Genomic DNA, 24,816 nt, shown 5'->3' on the forward strand with positions numbered 1-24,816 from the left:
CTTCCCAGGGGTTCAGAATTCTTGGGGCAGGACCTTCCAGATCGGCGGGATTCTAAAGAAGCAGGGACTCCCAAGCAACAGAATTCTAAGGAGGCAGAATTCTAATCTAATGGGCAGAGCCTGCCAGAGGATGAGTCCACTTTCCCCATAATAAAAGCTTTTCAGGGTCCTGGGATTCCAAGGGTGTGTGTGTTTGTGTGTGTGTGTGTGTGTGTGTGTGTGTGTGTGTGTGAAGGCGTCCTACAGAGAATTCTAACAGGGAGGGAATTCAAGGGGATGGCTACTAAGGGGACAAGCAATAGAACTAGGGACCTGAGGAGGTGAAGCGGGACTCTCTCAAGTAATTAAATATTGGGCAGTGAAGCCTCCTGGGTATATTGATTATAAGGGAAGGAAGCCTAGCCCAGAAGATCTCCCAGGAGACCAAATCCTAAGGGTCCAGATGCCTTAGGGAGTTAGCCGGCCTCCTATTCCCTAGGGTTCTAACTCTAAGGAGAGGGAGCTTCCTAAGGGCGCATTCCAACGGGCGGGGCCTCACAAATGATAGACTTCTAAGGGGGCGGGGATTCCTAAGAAACTGGGTTCCGATTGGCCCAGAACTTGAAGGGGGCGGGGCCTCTCCCACTAAGTGGATTCCAGAGGGGTGGGGCTTCGCCGGGAAGACATCGGGGGGCGGGGCCTTGTGGAGATGCGGCTTCCCGGAGGAGGGGCCTCCCTGGGATGTACCTTTCCGAGGGCGGGGTCTTGCTGAGGTGGGAATTCCCGGGGGCGGGCCTCACCTGCGGCGCAGAGTTGGTGCATGCGCAGGTAGCTGATGGTGAGGCGCATGATGGAGGCCTTGTCCAGGTGGGCGCTCACCCCGCGCGCGAAGGGCAGCGTGTGCGCCAGCTGGTACAGCACCTCGGTCTCCTGGCTGCGCCGGCTGCGGGCCGCATCCCGGGACTTCTCCTTGCGCAGCTCCGTGCTCGACCTGCGGGCATGGGCAGCGTTCACTGGCGGCGCCCCGGGAAGGGAAAGAGTTGAATGGGACAAGCACGTGGGTTGCTGCCACATGGGGCTCGGGTTCAGAGAGGGAGGGCAGAGCCGCGACTGTGCTGGCCTCGCAGTGTGGCCCTGGCGAGTTGCCGGAGCTCTCTGGGCCTGGGTGGATTATACTGCGGAGTCGCTCCTTGCCTCAGGTTTTATCTGTCCCCGCGCCAGCCCATGCCGCCCTCCGGTGCTTCACTCCTCTCCGAGGCGTGCCCAGGGCCGCTCTGTCCCCTCCCTGACTTATCTGCTGTTTATTCTCCGGGCTTGGGAAGCCTGGGGAACAGGGAGGCCTCCGGCTGGGAGGGGGCTGGCAGAGCTGGCCAGGAGCCAGGGAAGGGAGGGCGCAAGAAGATGCCTGCAGCCCCCCAGGCCCCCTGCCCTACAGCCTCCCAGAACCCCCTCTTCTGCCCTTTCCCCTCCTCAGCTGAGCTGAGTCCTCAGAATCTTGGAGTACAGATCTCAAAGTCCAACGACCCACCAACAGGGGCCCTGCCAGGGTGACACAGCAAACCAACCCCAGGGCCAATGGCTAACCACTCATCCCTGCCCTTTAATCCACTTCAAATGCCTGAATTCTGCATGTGGGGTTGGGAGGAGAAGGATGAGTGTCATTTTTTTTCAGAAGTATCTGCCACTTATCCAGCTTTTACTATTAGGTCAGACCCTGTACCAAGTGTGTAACTTACATTAACCCGTTTAGCTCAGACATCCCTAGAAGGAAGGTAGTAACATTTTCCCCATTGAACAGATGAAGCCCAGGCACAGAGAGGTGCAGTGCTTGCCCACAAGGAGTGAAGCCAGGGTTTGAACGCTGGTCTTCTGAACTCTTCAGTTTCCTCTGTTGTATGGCCCTGGGTTTATCTCCAGATTTTAGTACTTCTCCCTGTCTCTGCCACTGTCTTAAAAGTCAAACTCCAGGGGCTTCCCCGGTGGCGCAGTGGTTAGGAATCCGCCTGCCAGTGCCGGGGACACGGGTTCGAGCCCTGGCCTGGGAGGATCCCACATGCTGTGGAGCGGCTGAGGCCCTGTGCCACAACTGCTGAGCAGCCCCCGCTTGCCACAACTAGGGAAAGCCCGCGCACAGCCACGAAGACCCGATGCAGCCAAAAATAAATAAATAAAAATAAACTAAAAAAAAAAAAAAATTAAAAAAGTCAAACTCCAGGTCTGTCTGAATCCAAATTATAGTTTTGGGGAAAAAAATTATAGAGTATGTTACATATAGTATAGTATATGTAATCTTATCTATATTGATACTATTGATAAAACCATTAATAAGCAGCTCTAAGTTGCTAAGCATTTATGGGTCTGGCATTGCACTAACTAAGGACTCAGCCTATGTGTACTCATTCAATCCTAAGAAAGCCCTAGGCAGAGAGCACTTTAAACCTCCATTTCACAAAGGGGAAACTGAGGCTCTGAAAAGTGAAGTCCTTTGCCCCAAAAGTCACAAAGCCATTAAGTGGTGGAGCTGGGATTTGAAGTCAGGCAGTGAAGTTCCAAAGCCTTTATTCTTCTGATTCCTTTCTTGTGACGTCCCCGCCAACCTCCACGGACGCAAAACTCTAGGAGGGGAAGCTGCCCCTTCCTAAAAGCCAGAGGCCACTTCTGGGGCATCAACCTCACCCCCAAGCAGGAGACCTGCAGCCCCACCCACAGGCATGATGGAGGGAGGGGAGCGGACTCTCCTGACTCTCCAGATGGGAAAGAACTCCTCAGTGCACGTGGGTGGGAGGCACAGAAGGGGGCAGCTGGGTGGAGGGAGCCAGCAGTTGCCCTCATCCCCTCCCTCCTGGCTGATGGGGGGCAGGGGCCTCCAGTCCTGCTCTGCCCAGGGGACATTCCGTCCTCCTGTCCCGTTCTGTTCCAGCCCTGTTTGTCTTCCTGCCCAGAGGGTGGGGGTGGGCGGGCCTCGCTGAGCTGGGGGCCCAGACAGAGGGAACAGGGAGCAGGGACAGGAACGGGGCTGGAGGGTGGGGTTGGCCCCCCACCTCCCGGGCAGCTGGGCTCTATAATCCTCTCTGTGGCCAAATGACTCCTCCCTCCATAGAAGAAGCTAGCTGGTGGCTACAGCGGGACCCTCCTTCTAGCCTGTTCTCCGGATGTTCTGACAGGAAGTGTGGCCTTTCACTTGCTCCACAGATGCCTGGTCTCTGGCCTTTCCCTTTAAACAGAGTCAGGGCTAGTTCCTCTGGTGCAGGGTTCCAATCTCAACTCCATTACTTACTTATTAGCTGTGTGACTCTGGACAAGTTGCACAGCCTCCCTGAGCCTAAGAACAACACAAACTCATGGGGCTGTTGTGAAGATTAAATGAGTTAATATATGTCAAGGGCTTAGAACCGGGCCTGGCAATTGGTCGGCACTATATAAAGGTTCAACTTTTATTATTCCCCCTTTGTCCACATCAGGGATGGAAGGCTTAGGAGCGTCGTAGGCACTGGAGAAACCCTCGGGCTTCAGTGGTAACGCCATGGTGCGGTGTGTGTATGTGTGCAAGTACACACGTGACTTACACAACACCTTGGGAAGAAGACTAAATCATAGTGATACTAATAATAATGATAGCTTTGGTGGGTCAAACACTCATGAGCTTAGAGACCCCATTAAATCCTTTCAACAAACCCTAAGAACCTGGAAAAGTGATCTCCCTTTTACAGAGTCAGAAACCAAGGCTCTGAGCAATTGCATCACCCACCCAAGGAACCGAGCTGGTAATCCCAGGGCCCTCCACCAGTGCGCAACCATGCTCAACGCTTCTGTTAGTCTGACCACGTATCTGCTTCTACCCAGAACCCTGTCTGACTTGAACACAGTTTATTGCTCACCTATCGGGTATCCTGCCCCGAAGATCTGTCCCCTCACCGCTTCTCATCTTGAGCGGGTGCAGGGGAGGGGAGGGATAACCCTCATTTTCCAGGCTACAAAACTAAGGCTCAGAGAGCAGTTGCTGGCACAAAGCCACACAGCCAGGAAGCGGGTGAGCTGCAATTTGAACCCTGATTTGGGGGCCTGTGCTCTTAAATGCCATGCCTTAGTGGGCGTGCCACCCAACGGACCCCTGTCCTGCCCCTCTTCTGTCCATTGGCCCCAGTCCCTTCCCCTTGTCCCACCACTGCTGCCTCCGGATTTCCCCAGCTGGCCAGTCTCCCCAGCTGGCCCCATGCCCAGCCCTGGTCCGTCCCCTTGGCACTGTGCCCAGGTTGGGACGTGCAGCTGGAACCCTGCCACCCTTCCTCTGTGTTCCACTAGAGAACGGGGGTGGAGCCAGGCTGGGAGGCCCCAGGGTAAGGCCTGGGAATGGGGACTAGGGCTTGGTGCCCCCCCCCTCAACCAGGAGAGGGAGAAGCCCACCTCTTCCCTGCCCTGAAGAACTTGCCACCCGAGAGCAAAGGCATGGAGAAGTGAGAACACCCTTCCCCACATTCAGGCTGCTCCTGGGCCTCTCTCTCCTGATATTCAGCTGGGTACTGGGGGTCTTCCAAAAAGTGTAGAGGATTTGGGCAGGGGCTTAGGTTGAATCCATGCAGGGACTCCTCTTGGCATTGCCCCAAGGTGGCCTAAGAGGGTTTGGGTTTGAGAAGGGACTTGGGGTGGGGGTCGGTGGGAGTCTCTCTACCCCTGACTCTGCTCATTCCTAAGGACATGATAATCCAGTGGGGTGCCTGTACCCAAAGCCCTATGTTCTCTGGGAACCCTCTGACCGGAGGGGCACCCTGGGCCGAGTGCCCATCAGGGACTTCCCAAGAATCATCCTTGCCTGGGGTGGGATGGCAAGGATGGAAGAAGGGAAGGGGGTAAGGGAGTATGGGGGGGCCCACTCACCATCACCCTGACCCTCTTTGGCCCTAGCGTCATCCTAGGGGTGCAGGAGGGGATGGAGCGTGGCCGGGATCTGAGTGCGAGTTATGAGTGGGTGGTGCGTGGGCTCGGATGACACCACAGGAGAGGGCTGGCCTTGGATGGGGAGGGGGGAGCGCCCCAGCTCAGCCAAGAGGGGCCCCCACCTAGCCAGGAAGGGGTGCTGGGAGGGGCTAGGCTAGGGCTGGCCTAGAAGGGGTGGGATAGAGTTCCCTGGCAGGCCCAGAGCCAGAGACTAGAATAGAATTGGGGGGGTGTATAAGTGGGGGGGGTGAAAACATGGGGGTGTGGAAGGATCCAATCAGACCTGCGAAGCCAGGGAGGAGGAAAGGGGGTGAGGCTTCCTGGACGCCTCAGATTGGACAGGAGAAACCAAGGGCGTGGGATATTTTCCGGGGTCCCATGAAAACATGGGCAGATAGGACCCCCTGGCAGTGGACCCAGAGCACGAGTTCCCTGTGCTGCCCCAGCAGATCTGCACCTGCTGGGAAGGGAACACAGAAACCCACCACCTGTCCAGGATGACCCCAGCTGGGCACTGCGGCAGGGGGCGCTTCCCACAGCTTGCACTGAACCAGGCACAGCACCCTCTCTGGGGTCTTCCCCAAATAAGGCTTGGGTGCCCCTTCCCACTGTCACAGGGAGTGGGTGGGAGTGGAGGAGTCAGATAAGAGGCTAGACTTTGGGAAGTGGGTCAGGCTGTTTTCTTGTTCTTAAAGGGGGTGACCCTACCTTCCAGAAGGCCCCTGGGAAGGGTCCCAGGGTGGTTTCTGAAAGGTGACCATCTCTGCCTATTTCTAGGCAACTCAAGGTTTGGGAGACTGTCAGGGAGGGTCCAGTTAAAGAGGATCTCTCTTCTCTTGAACTCAGAAGCTGACTCCCCATTCCAAGGGACTCCGTATATCTGGGAAGGCTCAATGTGGGGGTACCCCAGATCCCCTAGGACCCCAGGGGTCTGGTGTCAAAGAACAACCTCAATTCTGGGGGCTCGGAGGCCAGAAGGGTCAGTATGTGGAGGGAGAATGCCTCCCGCAGAAGCCTGGGAACTGCTCAAACGCAACCACCCCCAATTCCGTGGGGACCCCGAGTTTCACCCCCAGTCAGGAGGGGAAGCGAACCCGGAACAGCAGGAAATCTGGGATCACGACCCCGATGTCGCTCCTGGCTAGAGGGGCGTGGCAGCCTGGACTTGGGGAAATGCCCCCACCCTTGCAGTCCCCTAGGGTGGAGGGTGCGGCGGGGATGTGTCTCCAACTGCGCGTCCGAGGGGCCCTAGGCTTGCACCCGCGCCTTCCTCACCCGGCTCAGGGGTCGCTGGAAGAGGAGCCCCCCCAATTCTTATCATTCCTGCCCCCAAAGCCCAGTACCTTACGCGCTGTAGCCCCAGCGCCATGACTCGCCAGTCGCCGCTCCGGAGCCCTTCGAGGCCCCTAGCCCCCTCCCCTGCCCTGCGAGCCCCCTCCCCAGCTCCTCCCCCCGCCGAGCGGTTGGCTGCGCAGCGCCCGGCCCGCGACTCTGGTTGGTTGACCGGTCTGTCACTTCCATGAAAGAGGCGGGACAAGAGACGAAGACTTGGAATGCCGGGGGGGCGGGGGGGGGGGCAGAGAGAGAGAGAGGTGTGTGTGTGTGTGTGTGTGTGTGTGTGTGTGTGTGTGTGTGTGTGTGTGTGTGTGTGTGTGTGTGTGTGTGTGTAGAGGGGGCGGGTGCCGTGGAATACACCCCCCCCCCCCAGCCATACTCCTTGCCGCGGACTTCTCAGCAGTGTCGCCAGCACGGTGCAAGCAAGGTCGGCTGGCCGCGCCTTCTGGCCCAGTATCTCCCGCCAAGTTCCGACACCAGTACTCTTCTGAACCCACCTAGTTCACTCCAGCCTCCACCCTCTAACTCGCACCCCCGGCTCACTCCTCCATTTCCTACCCCCGGGTGGGCCCCTCCGACCTCCAATCCCACCCCCTCCAGTGGCCCAGCCCTGCCTCCTGAGTCGCCCAGCTCCGCCTCCTCTCTTTCCCTATCCACTGAGTCCTCCGCTTTTCCTCTCCGCCCCCAACTCCCGACCCCACCCCAGTTCTACAATCCCTCCCCGCTCTGTACCCCATCGTTCCCTCTCAGTCCCCAGCCCCTTCCTTCCACCTTCACCCCTCCATCCCGTGCCCAATCCCTCAGCTCCCCACTCCTCCGGTCTGGCACCCTCTGTACCCCAGCCCCACCTCCTTGCCTCTCTAACTCCCTTTTCAGGTTCTCACTGGTGAGTGATCAAATTTATGTCAAGTAAATATGTAAAACTCAATCACACCCACTTTTCAAAAGAGCGGAGAAATGATCTTTCTACCAGTGAAGTAAGAAGGGAGAGGCGCAAGGTCACCAAGGAGTGGTGAAAGTGTTACAATTGGATAAGGAACAGGGTGTGTGTGTGTGTGTGTGTGTGTTGGTGGTGGTTGGGTTCTAATCCACAGCAGACCAATGTTCAGGATGCAGCTTTGGGCAGGGAAGAGGACACTATAGCAGAAGTCTGTGGTTTTTGCCCACCCTAGTGTCCCACTCAGTTTTCTTTTGGGGAACCACTTCTCTCCCCTCTCAGTCTATTTAATTTGAATAGGGCTGGCCATAACCCTCCCCTCACCAGCTCCAGGGACTAGACCTAGCCAGTTTATTCTGTTTTCCTGATCACAGTGATTGGTTCAGGGAAGGCATGTGACCTAATCTAGTCCAGTGAGAACCAACCCTGAGACATTTGCTGCAACTATCACAAAAGAGGTTCTCTTTCTACTGGAGTTGCCAAGCTGGTGGGATGTGAGCCTGGAGCTCATGGGACTCCATTACCATGAAAGAAGAGGCTTTATGCTGAATGTCAATGCAGAGGAAAGCAGAAATGAAAGTTTGTGAAAGACAGTCCTAACGCTAGCACTTAGGTGCCTGGATCCAGCCATACCTGAAGTCCGTTTTAATCTTAGAACCATTATGGGTTTTTTGGTTGTTGCTGTTGTTGATAAATATTGTTTTATTCATTTACTTTGTGCTTAGATTAGTTGAGTTGATTTCAGCTGCTTACCCCTAAAAGAATCTTGATAAACTGAGAGAATATCTCCTGAGCCTCAGTACAGAGACATGTGAATGAGAGGTCAAAATTAGGAAGGGCTGCAGGAGAAGCAGGTCCTATCCGAGGAAACAGAGGCTATCTGAGTCATAGCATATAGCCAATCTGAGGATTTATGGTGCCCAAGGAAAACTGGCATTTGTTAAACAAACATTAAAACAGGACTAAAACTTATATACACAGATGTGCCAGGCGTCTATGATCTAGGTTAGTGTTAAACTTCACTTGATGGTTCCTGGCAACAAAGGTGATATGGGAAATGTGTTTTTCGAAACGGTTTCCAATTTTTGCTAAAAGGATATGTTCTTGTTTGGGGCTTCCCTGGTGGTGCAGTGGTTAAGAATCCTCCTGCCAATGCAGGGGACACGGGTACAAGCCCTGGTCCAGGAAGATCCCACATGCCGCGGAGCAACTAAGCCCAGTGCGCCACAACTACTGAGCCTGCGCTCTACAGCCCACGAGCCACAACTCCTGAGCCCGCACACCTAGAGCCTGTGCTCTGCAACAAGAGAAGCCACCGCAATGAGAAGCCCGCGCACCGCAACGAAGAGTAGTCCCCACTCGCTGCAACTAGAGAAAGCCCGCGCACAGTAACGAAGACCCAACACAGCCAAAACTAAATAAATTAATTAATTTTTTAAAAAAAGGATATGTTCTTGTTTGTCTGGAGAGACAAGTTTTGTTTCTGAGCTGAAGCTTAGGGGAGAGCTTTTCATTATTAAAATGCAGAGTGATCCGAGCCACCAGGAACTATGGGAGCTCGGTGGAGACACCTCACCCAGCCTGGGGGGATTGTCAAGAAGGTTTCCTAAGGAGGAGACCTCTGAACAGAGACTTGAAGGATGAATAAGAGTGAAGAAGGTAAAGAGAGGGGGAGAGAGGGCTTCCCTGGTGGCGCAGTGGTTACGAATCCGCCTGCCAATGCAGGGGACACAGGTTTAAGCCCTCATCTGAGAAGATCCCACATGCCGTGGAACAACTAAGCCCGTGCGCCACAACTACTGAGACTGAGTGCCACAACTACTGAAGCCTGTATGCCTAGAGCTCGTGCTCTGCAACAAGAGAAGCCGCCGCAATGAGAAGCCCGCGCATTGCAAGGAAGAGTAGCCCCCGCTTGCAGCAACTAAAGAAAGCCTGCGCAACGAAGACCCAACACAGCCAAAAATAAATAGAATAAATAAATTTATAAAAAAAGAGAGAAGGAGGGAGAGAGAAAAGTATTCTGGGCAGAGGGAAGAGAATGCAATGGCTTGGAGGCAAAAAAAGAGCTTGGGACCTTGAGATATTTGAAAGGTACCTGTGGCTACAACGTGGAGTGTAAAGAGAGGAGGTGGGCAGTGATGGTGGAATGGTGCATGCAGGTGAGATCAAACCAGATCTGAAAGCCATGAAAGAAGTTTGGGCAATATCCTGGAAGCACTGGGGAGCCATGGCAGAGTTTTGAGCAGGACAGGAACACAATGTGTGCCTTATAAAGATTCCTCTGGTTGCTATGTGGAGAGTGGATAACAGGAGTGAGACTGAAGGTCAGAAAACAGGAAGGAGGCTGGGGTGCAGATCTGGGTGTAAAGAAGAGACGCCTGGGCCAGAGAAGGGGCAATGGAAGTAAAGGAGAGGAGACAGATTGAAAAGATATTGAGGTTCACCCATACATCAACATATTAATATACTGATATGGATAAACAAACTGTGGTACACCCATACAATGAATACTACTCAGTAAGAAAAAAGAATGAACTATTGATACACATACAACACAGATGATTCTCAAAATCATTATGCAGAATGAAAGAAGACAGACACAAAAGAGAATTACTATGTGATTTCAATTCCATGAAGTTCCAGAATGGCCAAGGCTAATCTACGGTGGAAAAAAAAAAGTGTAAATGTGCTGAGGTGGGATTTGCCTGGTAAGTTCAGGGATCAGCAAGGAGACCAGTGTGGCTAGAGCACAGGGATGGATGGGAAGATTGGGAGATGAGATCAGAGAGATGATGTGGGGAGGAAGTGGACAGTGGTGTGGAAAGATCATGTAGGGTGAATTTTTTTAGGTTATGTGTTGGCTTTCACTCTGAGGGAGATAGAAACATAGAAGGCTTTTGAGCAGGAAAGTGACATCTGAGTTAGGTCTGAATGAAGTCCTCTTTCCCCACAAGTTGGAAAGAACTGGAAGCTCTCTTGTTTACAAAACAAACCACCCAAACGAGATTTATTTTGCTTATGAATCTGCAATCTGGGCAGGGCTCAGTGGGGACAACTCATCTCTGCTCCACTTGGCATCAGCTGGGGCAGCTTAAAGACTTCGGCAGGAATGATCTGATGCTTCCTCACTCACATGCCAGGTGGTTGATGCTGCCTGTCAGCTGAGACCTCACCTGGGCGCTGTGGCTGGAACATCTACATGTGACCTTTCCATGTAGCTGCTTGGGCTTCCTCACATCATGGCAGCCAAGCCCCAAGGGAGAGGGAGAGTGAGTGAGGAGACAGGCAGAAGCTGTGTCTCCTTTATGACCTAGCCTTGGGAGTCATGCAGTGTCAATTCTTTTCATCAAGGCAATCACAAAGTCCTGCCCAGTGGAGGGAAATAGACTCTACTTCATTTTTTAAAAAATTAATTAATTAATTAGGTTGCACCGGGTCTTAGTTGTGGCACACGGGATCTTCGTTGTAGCATGCAGGATCTTTAGTTGCGGCATGCAGGATCTAATTCCCTGACCAGGGATCAAACCCGGGCCCCCTGCATTGGAAGCATGGGGTCTTAACCACTGGAATGCCAGGGAAGTCCCCAGACTCTACTTCTTGATGGGAAAGGTCAAGCTTCCACAGGAAGAGCATGTGGAACTGGAAATATTACTGTGGCCATTTTGGAGAAATATCTGCCACATTCTTTATAGAACATTATCTTGGAGCTCTGCCTATGAGCAGCACCATGGAGGTAGAGTCTTAGGCTTTGGGATATTGGAGAAAAAAATGCTTGATTTATTGACAGGGAAATAGGGTTCAGCAACAAAACCCCAGAACCAGGCACACACCCAATCTGACAAGTCAGCATCTCTGGCTACTGTTTTCTGTACATCTGCTCAGATATTTCACTTGCTGATGTTCACCTCTGTAAGACTCACTCTCCCTACTGCCCAAGACTGGGGGGAATTGCTCCTAACCTCTCTACGGCTGCCTCTTGTGATCTGATTTCCTCTCTGCTCTCCCTTCCCCTGGCTCTGACTCCTCATAGTATGGGTTTATAAAGGTCAGCTGGCATTCCTGGAACACTGCCAGGGGCAGAAAATCCCTCCAAACTCAAGCCAAGGCCAACCTGGAATCAGATGCTGGATGTAAGTAGGACGAGGGTTCTGTGCCCAGTGCTGTTCTGCTTTGACTGGAACATCACGACAGCCCCGTTAAGTGGGCTCCATTATTTTCCTATAGTTTAGTGGTTTCAGTATATGGTTCTAGAGACAGGATTTTGGCTCCATCACTTGCCAGCTGTGTGACCTTGACCATGTTATTTAACTTCTCTGTGACTCAGAGAGTCATTTCTTTTTTCTTTTTTTTTTTTTTAAAGTTTTATTATTTATTTATTGGTTGAGTTGGGTCTCTGTTGCTGCGCGCGGGCTTTCTCTAGTTGCGGCGAGCGGGGGCTACTCTTCGTTGCGGTGTGAGGGCTTCTCATTGCGGTGGCTTCTCTTGTTGCGGAGTACGGGCTCTAGGTGCGTGGGCTTCAGTAGTTGTGGCACGCAGGCTCAGTAGTTGTGGCTCGCGGGCCCTAGAGCGCAGCAGGCTCAGTAGTTGTGGCGCACGGGCTTAGTTGCTCTGCAGCATGTGGGATCTTCCTGGACCAGGGCTCGAACCCATGTCCTCTGCATTGGCAGGCGGATTCTTAACCACTGTGCCACCAGGGAAGCCCGAGAGTCATTTCGGAAAAATGCATTTAATAAAAAAATAATATACCCTGTGGTAGATTGGATTATTGTTTCCAAATCTCCACTCCCCTGCCAGCCAAGGGGCTCCATCCTGGAGGGTGGACAGACAAGGCTCAGACAGGCACGGTCACTACCCACATGTCCACAGGCATACATGTCCATGTGCATTTTGATGTCACACACATAGGTGTCATGTAACAGGCTGCCAGTAACACACAAGTCAGTAGCAACACGTGGATTCTGACAAGTAGACGTGTCAGTACATACCATGGTCAAGATACATGTCTTGGGGCTTCCCTGGTGGCGCAGTGGTTAAGAATCCGCCTGCCAATGAAGGGGACACAGGTTCGAGCCCTGGGAAGATCCCACATGCCGCGGAGCAACTAAGCTGGTGCATCACAACTACTGAGCCTGCGCCCTGGAGCCCATGAGCCACAGCTACTGAAGCCTGCGCACCTAGAGCCCGTGCTCTGCAACAAGAGAAGCCACCACAACGAGAAGCTCGCCCACCGCAGCGAAGAGTAGCCCCTCTCGCCGCAACTAGAGAAAGCCCTCGCGCAGCAACGAAGACCCAACGCAGCCAAAACTAAATAAATTTATTTAAAAAAAAAAGATGTATTTCTTGGCCTTAGGCATGCCTTGATGTGAGCCTGCTTGTCGATGTTAGCATGTGGATGCATGTTGTTGCACACACAGATAGTGACATATGTCTGTGTTCTATAAATAAGGGCACCTGTCATCAATAAAACATGCGAAACACACGCACGACTATAATCACACACATGTAAAATCTTGCATGTCATGGTTCCCTATGCAGACGCTGATGTGTATGTTGGTGTAGATGCAGGTAACTGCCCCGCATCTGCACTGTGGCCGGAGTCCCCTGCTCGCGTGCTCAGCGCTTTGGCGCCCCCTGCAGGAGAATCTCTCACTCGACTCTGGGAGGCCAGGAGGTCCCTCCCAGCGCCCTGAGTCCCCCACCTCACTGGCACATCCCTCCTTCAGGGTTCAGTGAGCAAGCCTCAGTAGCTGGGGCAGTCCCGGGAGATGTATGTCAATCTGTAGGGCTTCTGGTATTTGGTGGCCAGGGCCAGGGAACCCAGATTCTTGCAATGCACTGAGCAGCCCGGACCAGGAGGGGTTTCCTGGGTTCCTGCCCGAGTTCGTAGGTGCAGGAAGAATCTGTTAAGGATCATCTTAGGCTACAGCGGCTCCCATTTTACATATAAACAGCAAAAACTTTACACTATTTTAATATACTCTGAATTTTCCTGGAAAGCAACTACATGTGAATCAAGGGAAGATCATACCCTGTTTGGGGCAAAAGTTGGTATTAGGAGCGCTCACCATGTCAGAGAATCATATCACTGACATTCTCCGTCTTTAGGGTATTTGAATCCCAGACAATCTAGCTGGTCACTCTGTTTTCGTTTCTCTCTTAATAGACATATGACTGTTTTTTATTTAGCCCTTATTTCAAAATGTCAAATATAAAGATAAAAATTTGACTGAATCTTGTCTTCTTCACCTTAAATCTAAACTTATAATTCATCAAAAGCAGGAACATCGGGCCCTGTAATGTCTGAGAACATTGACCTAATGGAACACTTCTTATTTAATCATAGATTACAGGCTCACCATCAGTCATCCACAATTCCAAGATCCAAATAGCTCTGAAAAGGAGAGATTGTTGTCTAGTGTACTTGACAGCAAAACCTGACCCGACCCGGGCCATTTTGGTAATCTATATTTATCCCACTGTGGTGGGATAAACAGCCCACATTTCACTGTGGAAATATTGATCTGTTTGATTCCAGGAGCCACCCTGAACCTAGCTGGGCTGACCTCATATATGCCATATACACAAGCCACCTTTCTAAAAACCAAACACATGCTTCATTCCTAAACACACATCCTTTACTAGTAAAGGATTGTAGAGTGTATTTTTCTTTTGTTTCTTTTCTAAACTACAGATAACGTATTGCAATAATTTTAAGTTAGAAATTATATGTACAAATAAGTTATGCTGCACATGAAACTTGTTTCCTGGTAATAAAAGGAATACTATAAAAATCTATTATTTTTAAAGGGGGTACTGGATTGAATAGATTTAAGATTATTATATTATATTACTAAGCCAGTGATTCCCAAGTGTGGTCTGCAGACCCCTAGGAGTCTCTGAGATCCTTTTATGAGCTCCACAAGGTCAAAACTATTCTCATAAGACTACTAAGATGTTATTGGCTTTCTTCTTCTTCCTACTATAAGGTAAAGTTTTCCAGAAGCTATGTGATGTCTGATGATATCATTGCTCTGATATTAACATGTAATGGATTTGTCATTGCTACTTTTCAATGAATAAATAAATCTTTAAAAATTATCAGTTTAAATTTATATAAGGTAAATATGAATAACTACCCTGTGGTGTGCTGGTGCCAGCCCTTACTGGCTTGGGAGAGTGAATTGTTAAATTTAGGATCATGTGTACCAGTTGTTAAAACTTTGATAGCATGAAATGGGCCATGGTGAAGTATTTACACCATAGAAACATTATATCATGGATTTTTTTCAGAAGGCTGGTTGAACAGTACACCATATTGTGTATTACCCACACAAGCAAAGACTCTCTGGGGGTCCTCAACATTTTTTTTTTTAACTTTTATTTATGTATTTATGTATTTATTTATTTATTTATGGCTGTGTTGGGTCTTCGTTTCTGTGCGAGGGCCTTCTCTAGTTGCGGCAAGCGGGGGCCACTCTTTACCGCGGTGCGCAGGCCTCTTACTATCGCGGCCTTTCTTATTGCGGAGCACAGGCTCCAGACGCGCAGGCTCAGTAATTGTGGCTCACGGGCCTAGTTGCTCCGCGGCATGTGGGATCTTCCCAGACCAGGGCTCGAACCCGTGTGCCCTGAATAGGCAGGCAGATTCTCAACCACTGCGCCACCAGGGAAGCCCCCTCAACGTTTTTTAAGAGTATAAAGACGTTCTGAGACCAAAGCATATGAGAACAAGTGGTCTACCTAAACTGAAAAACAATGAAGCCGTAACCTAAGCCTGACGCGCCCCCTGGTGGATGTGATGATATACACACTGAAACATACATACCTAAAAAGTGTGTACGTGTGTGTTTGTGAAGAAATAGCTACAGGTGAAGGTCACATTGATTACATATTTTTAGTGTTTTGATTTTACATAATAAGAATACCTTCAATTTCGTGAAATATTATGTGCCAAGGAATGCTACAAGATTTCACATTATATCATTTAATCCTCACATCTATCCTATAAGATAAATATTATTACCTCGCTTTGGTTTCCAGAGCCACTGAGAGTAAGTGGCCGACATAATGCCTCATCACCTCACCTTTGAATATTTTGTGTGTAATTATTGCAAACAAGGGCCGCTTTTCCTACATAACTACCTTCAATATCAGGAAATTCACATGATACATCACTACCTTTTAAGCCTCAGACTGCATTCAGGTTTTACAAATTGTCCCCCTTTATAACAACAGGGCCCAAGTCAGAACCACCCACTACATTTAATTGTCATGTCTTATTTGACTTTCATGAGCTTCACCCTTTTGAAGCTTTCAGGCCAATTATTATTTATTTTATTATTATTATTTTATTTTTTGGCTGCACCGCGCAGAATGTGGGATCTTAGTTCCCTGACCAGGAATCGATCCCACGTCCCCTGAAGTGGACGCACGGAGTCCTAACCACTGGACCACCAAGGAAGTCCCAGGCCAGTTATTTTGTAGAACGTCCCTCGATTTGGGTTTGTCTGATGTTTTCTCATCATTCACTACAGGATATACACCTCTGGTAGGAATGCCGCAGAAGGGATTCAGTCTTCTTATTGCATCCTTTCCAGTAACATGTGATTATGATTTGTCTCATTATCCATGAAATTAACTTTGATCACTTTTAATAATTTGAGCCTATTAATACCTCTCACTTGACTTCAAAGTGATATTACTGGGGAAAGGTGGGGAGGAGGGATAAATTAGGAGTTTGGTATTAACATATGCACACTACTAAATATAAAATAAATAACCAACAAGGACCTACTGTATACTATAGGGAACTCTACTCAATATTCCTTTTTTTAAAAGATTTTTTTTGATGTGGACCATTTTTAAAGTCTTTATTGAATTTGTTACTGTTTTATATTTGTTTCTATTTTATGTTTTGGTTTTCTGGCCTCGAGGCATGTGGGATCTCAGCTCCTCAACCAGGGATCGAACCTTCACCCTCTGCACTGGAAGACAAGGTCTTAACCACTGGACCAGGGAAGTCCCTCAATATTCTGTAATAACCTATATGGGAAAAGAATCTGGGGACTTCCCAGATAAGAAGATAAGACTCCACACTCCCAGTACAGGGGGCCCAGTTTCCATCCCTGTTCAGGGAACTAGATCCCACATGCATGCCGCAATTAAGAGTTCGCATGCCACAACTAAGGAGCTCACCTGCCACAACTAAGGAGCCCTGGAGCTGCAACTAAGGAGCCCACCGCAACTAAGATCCAGTGCAACCAAATAAATAAATAAATATTTTTTTAAAAAAGAAAGAAAAGAATCTGAAAAAGAATGGATATAAGTATATGTATAACTGAATCACTTTGCCGTACACCTGAAACAAACACAATATTCTAAATCAGCTATACTCCAGTATAAAATAAAATTTAAATTAAAAAAATACAAAGATTAAAAAATGATATTACTTTCATACATTGGTGTGGAATGTCTATGCAAATTAAGTTCTTTCTTAAGAAGTCCTCTGTGTAAATCCAGAAGCAAAGACAGACAATTGTTACTTTATCTTCCATAGACAACACCACATAATACTCCCCTGAGGAAGATACTTACCAAATACTGTAAAATAGATCATACTCCTGGATGGGAAGAATTTCTTTTTAAAATGCTGCACTAGACGTAGAGAATGGACTTGAGGACACAGGAAGGGGGAAGGGGAAGCTGGGACGAAGTGAGAGAGTAGCATGGACATATATACACTACCAAACGTAAAATAGATAGCTAGTGGGAAGCAACTGCATAGCACAGGGAGATCAGCTCGGTGCTCTGTGACCACCTAGAGGGGTGAGATAGGGAGGGTGAGAGGGAGAGGATATGGGGATATATGTATACATATAGCTGATTCACTTTGTTATACAGCAGAAGCTAAGAGAATATTGTAAAGTAATTATGCTCCAATAAAGATGTTAAAAAAAATAAAAATAAAAAAATAAAATATCACTTCCTTGTTAACATAAAAATAAAAAAATAAAATGCTGCAACATATAAAAACATATCTAGTGCCATTCTAACCAGTTTTTCATACAATTTGAAAATCAAACTGTGAATTTTGGGGGAAAAAATATTCTCAAAGATAGGCAGAGAAAGTAGGATTGGGAAAATAGGCAAGAATGACTTGCAATGCTAATATCAAATCAAAGCATGGTGTAAATCTATGTTAATTAAAAGCAGGGTGATGATTTCACAGGTAAACAGATGCATATGAGGTGAGCTGAAGCCAAGTAAAAAGCTGGTTAATTTATATTGTGCATTTATTATGTGGTGAAGATAAAATTCAAATCAATGGAGATAAATGGAGTATTTTAAAATAGCATCTGACACGCCTACTAATTTGAAAAAAATTAGTTAGATGCCAACTTCACAGCCCTCATAAAATCATAAAGTGATAGGGGAAAGAATGGTATGTAACAAAGAAAAGCCACAACATTATTAGAAAAAAATATAGACAAATAAGCTTAAACAGGTTGATAAGTAATGCCTTATGAAGGTATATATGAGAAAGATTTACGAATCAGATTCTATCCAAAGTAAGTATCTTCATATTTTATGTGTAGAACTGAAAACATTATGAGGTCAATTGATGTGTTATGAAGTACTGTGGTTTTCTCTGTGAAAGAATAAAGTCAGAAATATGGATGGTTGAGGAAAGAATGCTGGGGCAGTGGATGAGAACTGGAGATCTCTACTGGTTTCAAAAGACCATCCCTCACATGAGGATCCCAGGCTCCTTGGAGAAATGGCTGATTCCAGGTCTAGGTAAGTAAAGTACCAAGTGAGTCTGGCATATCTTGTTAATGTTAAGAATAGAGATGTTCTCAAAAATCAATGGGACATTTTTAGAAGACAAAATAGCCAGCGTGAATAGGATCCTTGTGTATAATTTTGGGATTTGTGTGTGTGTGTGTGTGTGTGTTCTGTGCTTCCACCAGGAGCACATAACATCCAGTTCTCTCCCAAGTTACCCTGTTGGCAGCCATTCATTGATGGTTACTGCTTAGACACATTCATTCATTTGAGTCACAAAATGGTAATAATGTAATTCTGCCCTTTTTTCCTACCTTTTTAATTTGGATTACTTCTATAAAGAAAAAATTCTTTCTCAATTAACTGTACGCCCTGAGGTCCAGATCTTATGTGAAAGGCAAGATAAATGTTTGATTCTTCTTCTTCTTCTTTTTTTATGGGGGGGGGACCAATTTTCATAATAGTGACCTGGTTCCCTGATCCTGTAACAGAAAGAGGGCTTGTATTTTCCTTTCCTGTCCCTGGAGGGAAGAAGTGTTAAAAAACAAAATTCAACTGAGTACATTTTAAAGACCTTATTGGCTTTATTCAAATATTCATGAATTCGGTAGTATCCAATCTAGCAGATAGAGGGGGTACCAGGTGCTGTCATAAATCCTGTCTGTTTCCATAACATACCAAAGTCCTTTAATACCCCAAAGGCATAGAGACTGTCAGTATAGATGTTAACCTTCATTCCTCTGCCCTTGTGCAATTTGGAGAGAGTGATTCATTCACCCACCTGAGCTCATTTAGCATATGGGAGGGCTCCATACTCAAGAGGTTGTGTTGATTAGGGGCGGTGTATCCCACCTGGAAAATTCCAACTCTTCTTGGAGGTAAGAGCCTTGGACATAAAGACTAAGATCAACTTGGAGAAGAGGGATTTCTGATAAATCTAATCTAGGACCAGATAATAATCTGATGTTGGGGGCACCATCTTGGGATATCCGATCAGTGGGTAAAGGAAGCAGGGCAGCAGGGTGAAGGTTTTGACAGGGTATAAGGTGATGTGAGAGGGGGAGAGTAGGTCTGTTGAGACACAGAGAGATGCTGTGTATTCTCATTAAGCAATCGGTCTTTACAGCATGAGGGACATGTATATTCCATGGACGACTCAATACCAAATCAGAGGTGACTTAGACAAGTTTGGAAGTTGAACACACAGCACTTGAGGGGCATGCCCTCAAGGACAGAAATCCCTCCCTCACAGAATCACTAATTCTGCTTGTAAAAGATGAACTGATCAACATCACTAATTATTAGAGAAATGCAAATCAAAACTACAATGAGGTACCACCTCCCACTTGTCAGAATGGCCATCATTAAAAAGTCTACAAGTAACAAATGCTGGAGAGGGTGTGGAGAAAAGGGAACCCTCCTACACTGTTGGTGGGAATGTAAACTGGTGCAGCCACTGTGGAAAACAGTATGGAGGGTACTCAAAGAAACTAAAAATAGAGTTGCCATATGATCCAGCAATCCCACTCTTGGGCATATATCCAGACAAAACTATAATTCAAAAAGATACATGCACCCCTGTGTTCATAGCAGCACTATTCACAATAGCCAAGACATGGAAACAACCTAAAGGTCCATCAACAGATGAATGGATAAAGAAGATGTGGTACATGTATACAATGGAATACTACTCAGCCGTAAAAAAGAACAAAATAACGCCATTTGCAGCAACATGGATGCAACTAGAGATTATCATACTAAGTGAAGTAAGTCAGAAAGAGAAAGACAAATACCATATGATATCACTTATATGTGGAATCTAAAATATGACACAAATGAACCTATCTATGAAACAGAAACAGAATCAAGGACATAGAGAACAGACTTGTGGTTGCCAAGCGGGAGGAGGGTGGGAGAGGGATGGATTGGGAGTTTGTGATTAGCAGATGCAAACTGGTATATATAAAATGGATAAACAACAAGGTCCTACTGTATAGCACAGGGAACTATATTCAGTATCCTATGATAGGGACTTCCCTGGTGGCGCAGTGGTTAAGAATCCACCTGCCAATGCAGGGGACACGGGTTCGAGCCCTGGTCTGAGAAGATCCCACATGCTGCGGAGCAGCTAAGCCCATGTGCCACAACTACTGAGCCTGCGCTCTAGAGCCTGCAAGCCACAACTACCGACCCTGCATGCCACAAGTACTGAAGCCCGCATGCCTAGAGCCCGTGCTGTGCAACAAGAGAAACCACCGCAGTGAGAAGCCTGCACACCGCAAGGAAGAGTAGCCCCCATTCACCGCAACTAGAGAAAGCCTGTGCGCAGCAACGAAGACCCAACGCAGCCATAAATAAATAAATTTATTTATTTTTTTAAAAATCCTGTGATAAACCATAATGGAAAAGAATAAGGAAACAATATATACATATATATATAACTGAGTCACTTTGCTGCACAGCAGTAATTAACACAACATTGTAAACCAACTACACTTCAATTAAGAATAAATAAATAAATAAACACACACACAAAATAAACTGAATTGGAAAAGGACGAAAGAGCATGGACATGTCGACCAAGTTTAAAGGAATGTCGGGCATTTATTGGTTGTGTCTGGTGGGGCTGAGAGCGCGAGTCTGTGTCTGAACAAATGTGAGGATGAGGCACAATTGCTGAGGTGACCCTGCCCCCCAATCACCCCATCTCCTCCCAGGGATCATCTTCATCTCCAAAGAAGCCCTGGGTGATTGGAGTGAATCACATCAGACAGCGAAGGAGGCTGAAGCCCAGGGTCCTTCATGCATTTGCTGCCCTCATCCAGGACCCACACCTGAGCTCCTGGCTGGGGAAAGTCGTTGTCTCCTCCTCGGCCATCTGGGGGCTGGACAGGCACCTAAAGGGGGTGAATGATCGTGGCTCACAACATTAGTGGGAATGGGAATGGGGGTGTGAATCGATGAACAAGATTGAGTCTCAGCATTGTTTAAAGTAACAGAAGCACAGTAGGATACTAAGAGCGATAAGCCCTGCCCAGCTGGTGTAGTAATGATAAGAATTATTTTAAGAAACTTCTGTGTTCAAATGAACATGTCTAGGAAACAGAAACAGACTCACAGACATAGAGAACAGACGTGTGGAGGAGGGGTGGGGGAGGGAAGGACTGGTAGTTTGGGATTAGCAGATGCAAACTATCATAGATAGGATGGATAAAAAACAAGGTCCTGTTGTATAGCGCAGGGGAATTATCTTCAATATCCTGTAATAAACCATAATGGAAAAGAATATGAAAAAGAATATATATGTGTATAACTGAGTCACTTTGCTGAACAGCAGAAATTAACACAACATTGTAAATCAACTATACTTCAATAAAATTTTTTAAAAATAGGAAGTATACAGCAAAAAGAAAGAAAGAAAATTCTGTGTCTGGTATTGACACACGAACAAAAGCACTCAAAGAGGGACTTCCCTGGTGGTGCAGTGGTTAAGAATCCGCCTGCCAATGCAGGGGACATGGGTTTGAGCCCTGGTCCGGGAAAATCCCACATGCCGCGGAGCAACTAAGCCCATCTACAAGGAAGAGTAACCCCTGCTGGCCGCAAGTAGAGAAAGCCCAGGCGCAGAGACAAAGACCCAACGCGACCATAAATAAACAAACAAACAAAAGCATTCAAAGGCCTTTGTAAGTCCTAGAAAACAAGTGCCTTTCTCTAGGTCATTTTCCTACCCCCCAGCCCCTCCTCCTGCATACCTGACATTCTCTCTGTACTCCTGGAAGTCCACCTCTTTCCTGCCTGTTTCCTGAGAGGTTCCCTGTGGCCAGATAAAAATAACACCTAGATGCTGTCAGGAGGAAGATTCAGTAAATTTATTCCTGGGGCAAAGGGGAATCCAGTGAAGAAGCAGGTGAAGACAGGAACTGGTGGGGACTTCTCTGGTGGTCCAATGGTTAAGACTCTGTGCTCCCAACGCAAGGGATCCAGGTTCGATCCCTGATTAAGGACTAGATAGATCCCACATGCCGCAACGAAGACCTGGCGCAGATAGATAGATAGATAGATAAATATCTTTTTTTTAAAAAACAGGAACTGACAGCATCTTCCTGGGTTTCACATCCAGGAGCCCAGCTCCGCCATCCTTGACTAAGAGCTGTGGGAAGGACAAGCCAGGTCTTGTTCAGGGGTGTCTGACCAGGTCCAGCCTGTCCTTCCTAGGGGGTTTGGAGGCTCTTGGACTGGGATTCAGGAGACCTGAGAGCTATTCCAGCCTGTATCACTGACCAGCATGGGACCTCAGGTCACTGTCTTGCTTGAATCCAGGGAGCAGGTTGAGAGAACTCAATAAATGGCCAATTGATCTCACCCTTACTGTCCAGAAACCCAGAATCTTTTAGACATGGTGGAGGCAGAGAGTCCCAACACCTGAGACAGCTTCCACTCTGCAGCCTCGGCCCTGCCTCCCGAAGCCGGGCTCAGGAGCAGAAGACAGAGCCGCTCCCACACAGAGAGGCCCCAGGTGGGCAGAAAGGGATGGGGCCTCTGAGGGAGCTGGTGCTGAGATCAGACAGTGCTGTGTGTAATGGCTTTTATGACACTGGAGAAGGGATAGAAGCAGGTTGCCAGCACAAAGCCTCATCACTGCCAAATCAGGGGCTCTCAGTGTCCATCGAGACCTGGCCTGCTCCCCGCTGCCCTCCTAACAGCACAGCCTCTGCGTCTCCCCTGCAGTGTCAGGATCTCTCTCCACTTTCCTACCCTAGGGCCTGACTCAGCTGCCCTGAGACATCAGACTCCAGGCCAGGGAGGGTGGGCTGGACTCCTCGCTCCACAAAGATGCTAACCCCCGACCCTGGCCTGGGGACTGAGCTTCTCTCTCACCCTGGCTGGGATCCACTCCTGGCCTAACTTCTCTTTTTGGTCGAGGCAACCAGGTTTGCATTCCTCCAGGAAAATCCTGACACTGAGGACCAAAGAGATGAACACCTTTATTTATTGATTGATTGATTTAGGCCATGCAGCGCAGCACGCAGGATCCTAGTTCCCTGACCGGGGATAGAACCTGCGCCCCCTGCGGTAGAAACCACGGAGACCTAAACACTGGACCCCCAGGGAATTCTCGAACCCCTTTATTAGAACACGTGATGGGGCAGGTAAGTTAGTGATTCTTTCTTTTTTTTCTTTTTTAAAAATTTATTTATTTACTTAATTTTATTTTGGCTGCGTTGGGTCTTCGTTGCAGTGCATGGGCTTCTCACTGCGGTGGCTTCTCTTGTTGCAGAGCACGGGCTCTAGGCACGTGGGCTTCAGTAGTTGTGGCTCGTGGGTTCTAGAGCGCAGGCTCAGTAGTTGTGGCACACGGGCTTAGTTGCTTCACGGCATGTGAGATCTTCCCGGACCAGGGCTTGAACCCGTGTCCCCTGCACTAGCAGGCGGATTCTTAACCACTGCACCACCAGGGAAGTCCGTTAGTGATTCTTAGGAAAAGAGGAGGTGATCCCCAAACCTTCTCTATTCTCAAGTGTTCTAACCACTTGTCTGTGACTCACTGGGGAAAATAGATATTACATCATTATGTGGCTTATACACAGTCACAGGAGAAAGTGCATTAAACAGTATAGCACAGCATTCTGTTCAGAGCACACTCTCCCGTATTCTAGTCTATTCTTATTCAAGTAAAACATACTATTGTTTATGCCCAAGTGAATTGGTTTTACATCCTACCAGGATCCCCCAGTCTTTTCCTTGGGAAATATTGTTCTACCTGCTGCTGTAAGGGATGGGGCCAGAAGAGCAGACGGGGAAATGGTCCTGCAAGAGGATGTGGAATTACCGCATCTTCTGTCAGGAGAAAGGGGGTGGTCAGTTCTCTGCTATAGGGTGGTGATTTCTGCTTCAGAAGCCTTCTCCCTGGTCTCCTGCTTCTACTAACTCTCCTGTTAGTTGAACTCTCTCTAACCTTCCTCACAGCAGACAGACACAGGGAAGTTCCACAGACACAGATTTGACCACCTTCATCCCCTGCTTACGATCCCTCCACAGTGTCCCGTGAGCTCAGGATCAAACCCAGAGTATCTGAAAGCCTCACGAGATGACCAGCCCTGCCACCTCCAGCCCCTCTCCTGGCCCCACCCTCTGCTCTTAGAGGCTCCAGATTCACTGAATCAGCCACAATTCTAGCTCATCCTTGAAATCTCAGGGAAGATGCCGCTTCTCCAGTATCATCATCGCAGACTCTCTCCAGGTAGCACTTGGTCTTCCCCACCTATGGCTTCCCAACCAGCCCTGACCTCCCTGAGTCAGAGGCTGGATCTGTGTCCCAAGTGATGGCACAGGATCTGCTATTGAGTTGGCACTGTGTCCTCACATCACCTAGTGTTACAGAACCAAACTTGGGCCTGCTCGCCTGTGTGCAGTAAAGCCAATCTACTGACACCAGGTTGTGATGAAGGAAAGTGCAGCGTTTATTTTACTGCAGGGCGACAATCAAGGAGAATGGGCAGTTAGTGCTTAAAAGACCCAACCTCCCCAATGGCTTTCAGGGAAAGATTTTTAAAGACAGGGTGAGGAAGGGGGGTTGTAGGGTGCGTGATCAGCTCGTGGGCAGTCTTCTGATTGGTTGGTGGTGAGGTAATCAGGAGTCAACATCATCAACCTTCTGGCTCCAACTGGTCTGGGATCTATGTGCTTCTGGTCAGCAAACAGTTAACTTCTTCCACGTGGTGGGGCTTTCAGTATCTGCAAAACAGCTCAGGGACTTCCCTGGTGGTCCAATGGTAAAGGATCCACCTTCCAACACAGGGGACATGGGTTCGATCCCTGTTCAAGGAACTAAGATCCCACAT

At 48.4% G+C, this 24,816-nt stretch overlaps 2 protein-coding genes across 6 annotated transcripts in view; both read right to left on the reverse strand.

The window, feature by feature from the left end:
* Positions 1–6,302, reverse strand: part of HIF3A (hypoxia inducible factor 3 subunit alpha) — a 32,341-nt gene extending 26,039 nt beyond the window's left edge. For 3 of the 5 annotated variants that reach the window (XM_082438243.1, XM_082438246.1, XM_082438242.1), the window contains exon 1: positions 780–2,943. In XM_082438243.1, coding sequence (XP_082294369.1) covers positions 780–1,053 — 274 coding nt within the window. In that variant the 5' untranslated portion in view covers positions 1,054–2,943. Of the gene's footprint in view, positions 1–779; positions 2,944–6,257 lie in introns of those variants that run through there. The other 2 variants (XM_082438245.1, XM_082438244.1) reach the window with 1 other exon arrangement.
* The window catches only part of PNMA8A (PNMA family member 8A), a 106,630-nt gene extending 94,120 nt beyond the window's left edge, over positions 1–12,510 (reverse strand). The window contains exon 1 of the mRNA XM_082438259.1: positions 11,683–12,510. The gene's annotated coding sequence lies outside the window, so the exon portion shown is untranslated. The remainder of the gene's footprint in view (positions 1–11,682) is intronic.
* Positions 12,511–24,816: the final 12,306 nt, after the last annotated feature.

The sequence above is a fragment of the Balaenoptera physalus genome, assembly GCF_965194825.1.
Source record: "Balaenoptera physalus genome assembly, chromosome: 19".
NCBI lineage: Eukaryota > Metazoa > Chordata > Mammalia > Artiodactyla > Balaenopteridae > Balaenoptera > Balaenoptera physalus.